The sequence below is a fragment of the Zootoca vivipara genome, chromosome Z1 (genome assembly GCF_965207765.1).
Source record: "Zootoca vivipara chromosome Z1, rZooViv2.hap1.1, whole genome shotgun sequence".
NCBI classification, from domain to species: Eukaryota; Metazoa; Chordata; class Lepidosauria; order Squamata; family Lacertidae; genus Zootoca; species Zootoca vivipara.
The window spans coordinates 17,830,953-17,836,952 of record NC_142583.1 but is presented as its reverse complement, the minus strand read 5'-3'; the positions used below and the strand labels follow the sequence as shown (position 1 = coordinate 17,836,952).

The window sequence follows — 6,000 nt, the reverse complement described above, 5'->3', positions numbered from 1 at the left end:
ACATGTCTCACGGAGAAACAGGCCCAGTTTGTGAAAGGGCAAGCCCCAAATTTTTGTGTGTGCTCCAGGTCAAGTGATTTGGCCCTCCTTGCCGATTCATTCATTATCTATGCCTGAAGTAGCTTTTCTAAAGGCAATTTCGGGCTGCAAGATGGGAAGCAAGGCTGTTTTCAGCAAGGGTTCGTTTTTCTCTTTTGGACTCTTTTTCCCCGTCAGTTTTATTTTCTGTTTAAATATTTACTTGTGAAAAAGAACAGTGTCCTTGCCATTACGAGTGAGTGCAACTGTGTATCACAAGTACGGTATATAAAATGTTCTACATCATTTAATAAATACAATGTTCCTATTAAACTTTGCTTTTCAAAAGTTGGACCATCGCATACAAATATTTCATTTATAAGAATATTTATATTTGTCTTTCCACAGGTAGAACAGTTGTACAGTGCACTCAAATCAGAGGTGAAACCTACTATATAAAATATGTATTTTAAATTAGACATACTGAAACAGCCTTTAAACGGCTTCAAAGCAGAGCACATGTTAATTTGCAGTATTGTATCAGATTCTGTTTCTCATCCTGATTAGACAAACGTATTTAAAAATACTGAATTACAATATTTTGGGGGGTGAGGAGTTGAAATCTTACATTCCTGATTAGAGTATGAAAACTTTTTTTGTTAGTTTACCTTCCTTGCTTTCACTAGCAGTTTTACATCTTATACCTTTCAAGATTTACACATAAAAAAAGAAAAACAATTTATCGGTTAAAATCCTCACACTTCAGCATAGTCTAGTTTAAATCAAATTTGGGACTGTACACATATATTTGACAGCAAGACTTAAGTAACTGTCTTGTAGTGCAAACAGAAAGCAGTGCAATGCCGATGACTCTGGTTCCTCGTTCTTGTGAAAACCACCGAAGTAAATCACTTTGTTTGCAGCAAGTTGCTCTGGCAACTTAAGTGTAAATTAAAACCAGCATTTTCAAGTACACTTCTGCTCCAATCCAGTAAGAGCAAGCATTTGCATGTGTGCATGATACAACATTTTGGTCTGGGTCCTATGAATGCAAAAGAAGCTTGGGAAAGAAAACTCACATGGGATTCATGCATGGTGCTCCGGCACTAGGTGTGAACAATGAGCAACATGGCTGGCTCTTTCCTCTCTGTTTGTCAGAAAGGAAACTGGAATCAAGTCACCACCTTTTCCTTTCTGTCTGGCCTTACAGGTAACCAATTCCATTAAAATGAAAGTGTGCTATGTTGGGGATGGTGGCAGGGAAACAAACACCTTTGCAAACAGCCCGTTTCTGCGTACAGGTTTCCCTGAATCAGGTCCTTAAAGTGTATGGAAGGGATATAAGGCAGACGAGCATCTGTCTATAATTCAAAGACACATGCCCCTTACATAGAAGTTGGCTGCTGTGTTAAATGTACACATTTCTGTTAAATGAACATGAATGAAAGGCTTGTATAAGGCCAAAGGTGAAAGTGACCTCAGATTTGAAAAATAAATGCAATACAAAGCAAACGGTATCAAGTTCACATTATTGTAAAACTTTTCAAGTACAGAGTTTCAAGCATGCAATTCTTATATCACACTTGACGTTGCCACCCTTCAAAATTTCTCTGCAAATGATTACTAAGATGAGAAATATGGGAATTCTTTGGCAAACTTTTTAGGCTAGTTTGACACGTGTACCTATAAATGTCTTGCTTTGAAATCTTACTTCAACACATAAATTAATATTTAAAAATTGTTATTTAGCACTTCTTGAAATCAAAGGCTAGGTTCTTTAAATAATTCACCGCTCACAAACCTTTGCAAAGGCTATGGTTGTCAATGTATGCTATGTCAATTAATCTGGCTGTTCATTATGTCCCGGATATACATATAGGAACGTTACGTATTCAGCATCACTGTAAATAAGTAGTTGGCAAAGGCTGAAAGCTATTTTCTATCTCTGCTTACAAATTCCAAGTAACACTTGTTGAAAAATTTGGAGATGGTGTATTACAGTATAGTTGCACAGTGCTTATGTCTACTCAGTATGTGAACTCAAACTTCAGGGAATAAGAGTAACAACACACATCTTCCTCTAATCTGTTGCTGGACCTTGCTAGCAGACCCAGGAAATACATATTACTTTGCCATACTATGGCAAGCATTAGAGCTCAGTGTCATAGTTCTCCTTCACCACTCGTCAGGTCTTTGCTTTGTAGTATCGTAGGCTCTTATTACTTCAGATTGTGAAACGATCCCATTTTCGTCTTGAGAGAAGGCATAACCATCTGCAATTATTAAAGGCAAACTGGAATGAGGAACAAGGACTACAGTTCTAGTTCGGCTGAAATATTTTCAAAAAGAATCACTCAGTTTAGATACCAACATGCTAAGAAGCCTATTGCTAAGCACAGCCCTGACATATTGCAGAGAATCCCTGTTATGGGTTTGTCAATTGTGAGGGAGCTTTTTAGTATGTTCAGTCATTCTTAGAAGCCCCCTTCAGACTCTTCCGGAAAGTTTGGGAAAGGAACGAGCTTGGATGCTGTGCACGGCGGATGTTGAAAGAGGGAACCAGCAGTTCCTGCTCTACTGAGCTGTGCCCCCTACAAATTTATGCCTTCTTGCACTTGGCTGAACACCAAGAGGGCTACAGTCATTGATGGATATGATTAATGGTATATCCAGTGCTCCCCCCCCCCCCCCGAAATAGAGGTGGAGGAATTCTTTTTTTAGTGGGGAGCCAAGGTTGTTGAGGGTTTTTTGGGTGGAGACCATCCCACAACCTCTGACACAAAGCCACAAGCAACATGCAGCCCACACACAGCTCTGGGCTGCCGGTACGCTGGAAGAGGTGCTGGAACGTACCGAAGAGGTGGCAGAACTCAGTTCCGGCTTTTAAAAAAGCCCTGGGTATGTAGCATTGGTGTTGTTTTTATTTGGCTTTTAATTGATTTTACTTGTTTACATTTTAGCTTATCAAGTTGCTTCGAGACTTCTTTTTTTTACATTAAACAACTAAAAACGCAATAAAGAAATAAAACAAAAACAAAATGAATAGAATTATTTGTGCAATCCTATACATATGTATTAAAATTAATCTGAGCGCAATAGTGCTTATTTTGGGGGAAGCTGGCACATGATTGCAACCTAAAATAACTGATATATGTTCTCTATTCTAAAGCAATGTTTCAAGAATGAATTCAAATTCCATTACTCATTTAAAATTATGAGTTGGAGCCACATGGGACTCTCTGAATGGGGTGTGGGGCATGTAGTGGGAAGGTAGAAATGGCACAATTCAGAGCAGCCACCTTGTGCTAGGAGACCTGTCTTTCCACTGTGCAAGGCATTCTTGGATTCAGCCTTACGGTTCCAATTACGGTCCTTTCTTGCTTTCCTATTTACTCTCTTTCCTGTGATTAAATCTTGAGCAAGGGGAGCCAAGTATGTAGGATCTATTATTAATAGCTTCCTAAAACCCATCTTGGCATATATATTTTTTGGAAACACTTGTATCCCTCTTTTTCATTTTGAGGTCTTCAAAGCATCTCACAATAAGAACCAACAAGATAACAATAATAAACCAACGTTAAAAATAATGGTGCATGTGACTAAAGCTATGCAATAAGAAATGTTATTTAACGGGGCCAAACATAAATATGAAAGCAGAACCAAGTGTATTCATGGTCTGTGATTCTGCTATTTCTGTCTTTTGGATTTGTACTTATTTCTGTCAAATCTGAATACTTACGAAGCAAGTTTTGTTGCAGAGACTCAGAGCGGTACATGTTGACATGGTTTTTCTTGAAGACATTTTTCAGTAGCTGAGCTGTTTCAGTTAAGCTAATAAAATAAAATAAAATGTCAATACACTAATATCTGAAATAATGACTGAGCGCTGTGAAACAATATTCAGTGTTCACCAGGGACTATCAAACAGGTTATGGCAAGTTAACTAAAAGCACAGTCCTAAGAATTAAGTCCAACTGAGTTCACTGAAGCCTACTCTCAGATTAGTGGATATAACCACTTTTGTATAGGGTTGCCCTATAACTACTTTCCTGGGAGCAAGTCTCGCAGAGCTCAGTGGGACTTTCTTCCGAATATGCATGAAAATGTCTGTACTGTAAAAGAGATTATTTATTGAAAACTGCAATTCTTCATCATAGGCTCTTTAAATTCCTACTTATAGGAGAACCTAAGACACAGCAATGAATGCAGAGAACCACCAGACATGCCAGTAACCTCTGCTTTTTGAATGGGATCTCCACAGTGACATTTATGACTTAAATGCTTCACAATTAAGAAAGAGCAGAGTATCTTAAAGAAAACAATGAAAGTCAAGATTTTGCTGGCAAGTGTGGATCAGCCCTAAGATACTGCAATGCTTCATAACAACATTACAATGGGGTTCTTCTTGTGCAATGATGTGGATTGTTTACAGGTATTACAGTACCTTTTCCCATGAACAACTGCTCCTGGATCTTGAGATTTTGCTTCCAACTCCTGAACTTCATCTACCAGTGTTTTAAATGCTGCTCTTTTCACTCTGCAATGAAAAATGCTTTTGGATAACTCATACCGAAGCTGAAATTTGAGTATAAAAAACTATTTTATACATCAATCTAAAGTTAAGCTTCAAAGTAATGCTACATAAGAATGCACATATGTTACACTTTCAGTAGCTTACACAGAGTACAGACTGTAAATAAACTTTCAGAATTAACGGTTGGAGGAAGTTTATAAAAATAAGCATTCAATTCATAGGTGTATATTTCAGAAATGATGTCTGCTTTGTTTTAGCATTTTATATTAACTATCAGATTATAATTTATATGAAAAACAATTATTTTAAAAACAATTATTTTAAAGAATTAACATCTGCATAAATTTGCATTAATGGGTCTATAAACCTTCTATAAAGGTGAATCATAATTTAGTAGGAAAAGGCTGCAATCCTATACCCATTTACATGGGAATAAAGACACTGATGTTACTGATGGTCTTATTTCTGAGTAGACATGTATCTTCATTTACTTGACAGTAAGCCCCGTGTACAGGATTGCATTCTAAATACAACTTTGGGTTACTAACACATGAATGCGTTAATTTCTTTAAAATAAATAAATAAAGAGTATTATACTTACACTTTATATGCTACATCGAAGATCAAAGCTGTCAGTGGAATGCTTAGTAAGCCCATCCAGAAAACACCAGAACTGAACATCATAACTGCCTACATGGATTTAAACAACGGTGTTATTTATAGAAAAGAAATACGAAACTTTTCAAATGAAGCTAGGTAATATGGTGAAAAAAAATAGTAACCTATTGAAAAATTCAGCCACTGGGAATGTGTTCAGTAAGGAGTGTCAATGAGAGAATGTTGGTATTCCTTATAGACTTATGTAGAAAAAGCATTGCCAGCAGCTAATTCATCCCCCAATGCACGAGAGAGCTTGAGAAACTGGTTTGAGATTTTCCCTTACAATCAAACCGTATATAAATTTTATGAAATCAGTAAATAATAAATAAAGGCACTACCAGTTTTGGGTTGACTGGCACTTATCAATTTAAATTTCACAATCCCTTCTTCACCTTCAGCTATAGGAAAAGGCCAATTAAAGATCTCATTTCAAGGGAGATGTTTACAAAAATCCCTTTCCCAGAAACTTTGAGAATTCAAGGGGTCTTTGGGCCAGTGATCAGAACTGCTAACACCATTAACTGTGACTTGGGGGGGGGGGGGAGAAATGACAGGTACCTGTAGTCACTTGCAATTTGGCTGCGTTTGAAACAAATACGATATATAAATCGCTTAACCCACAGTTCCAAACACAGGAGAATGACAATCGAGAGATGTGCGTAAGAAATTTATATTAAGCACTTTTGCAGGCAATAGTAGAAGCATCTTCCATGCACTGAGCATTTGGATCTGAAGCAATGTTTATTTATTAGACTTATCACTCGCCTTGTTCCTAGGGCTTGCTCAGG

The 6,000-nt window shown here is 37.3% G+C and overlaps 1 protein-coding gene across 6 annotated transcripts in view; it reads right to left on the bottom strand.

The window, feature by feature from the left end:
- Positions 1–307: 307 nt before the first annotated feature.
- Positions 308–6,000, bottom strand: part of ATP8A1 (ATPase phospholipid transporting 8A1) — a 69,733-nt gene continuing 64,040 nt past the window's right edge. For all 6 annotated transcript variants that reach the window (XM_060278865.2, XM_060278866.2, XM_060278864.2 and 3 more), the window contains 4 exons: positions 5,154–5,242; positions 4,463–4,555; positions 3,758–3,849; positions 308–2,291 (listed from right to left, as the gene is read on the bottom strand). In XM_060278865.2, coding sequence (XP_060134848.2) covers positions 2,194–2,291; positions 3,758–3,849; positions 4,463–4,555; positions 5,154–5,242 — 372 coding nt within the window. In that variant the 3' untranslated portion in view covers positions 308–2,193. The remainder of the gene's footprint in view (positions 2,292–3,757; positions 3,850–4,462; positions 4,556–5,153; positions 5,243–6,000) is intronic.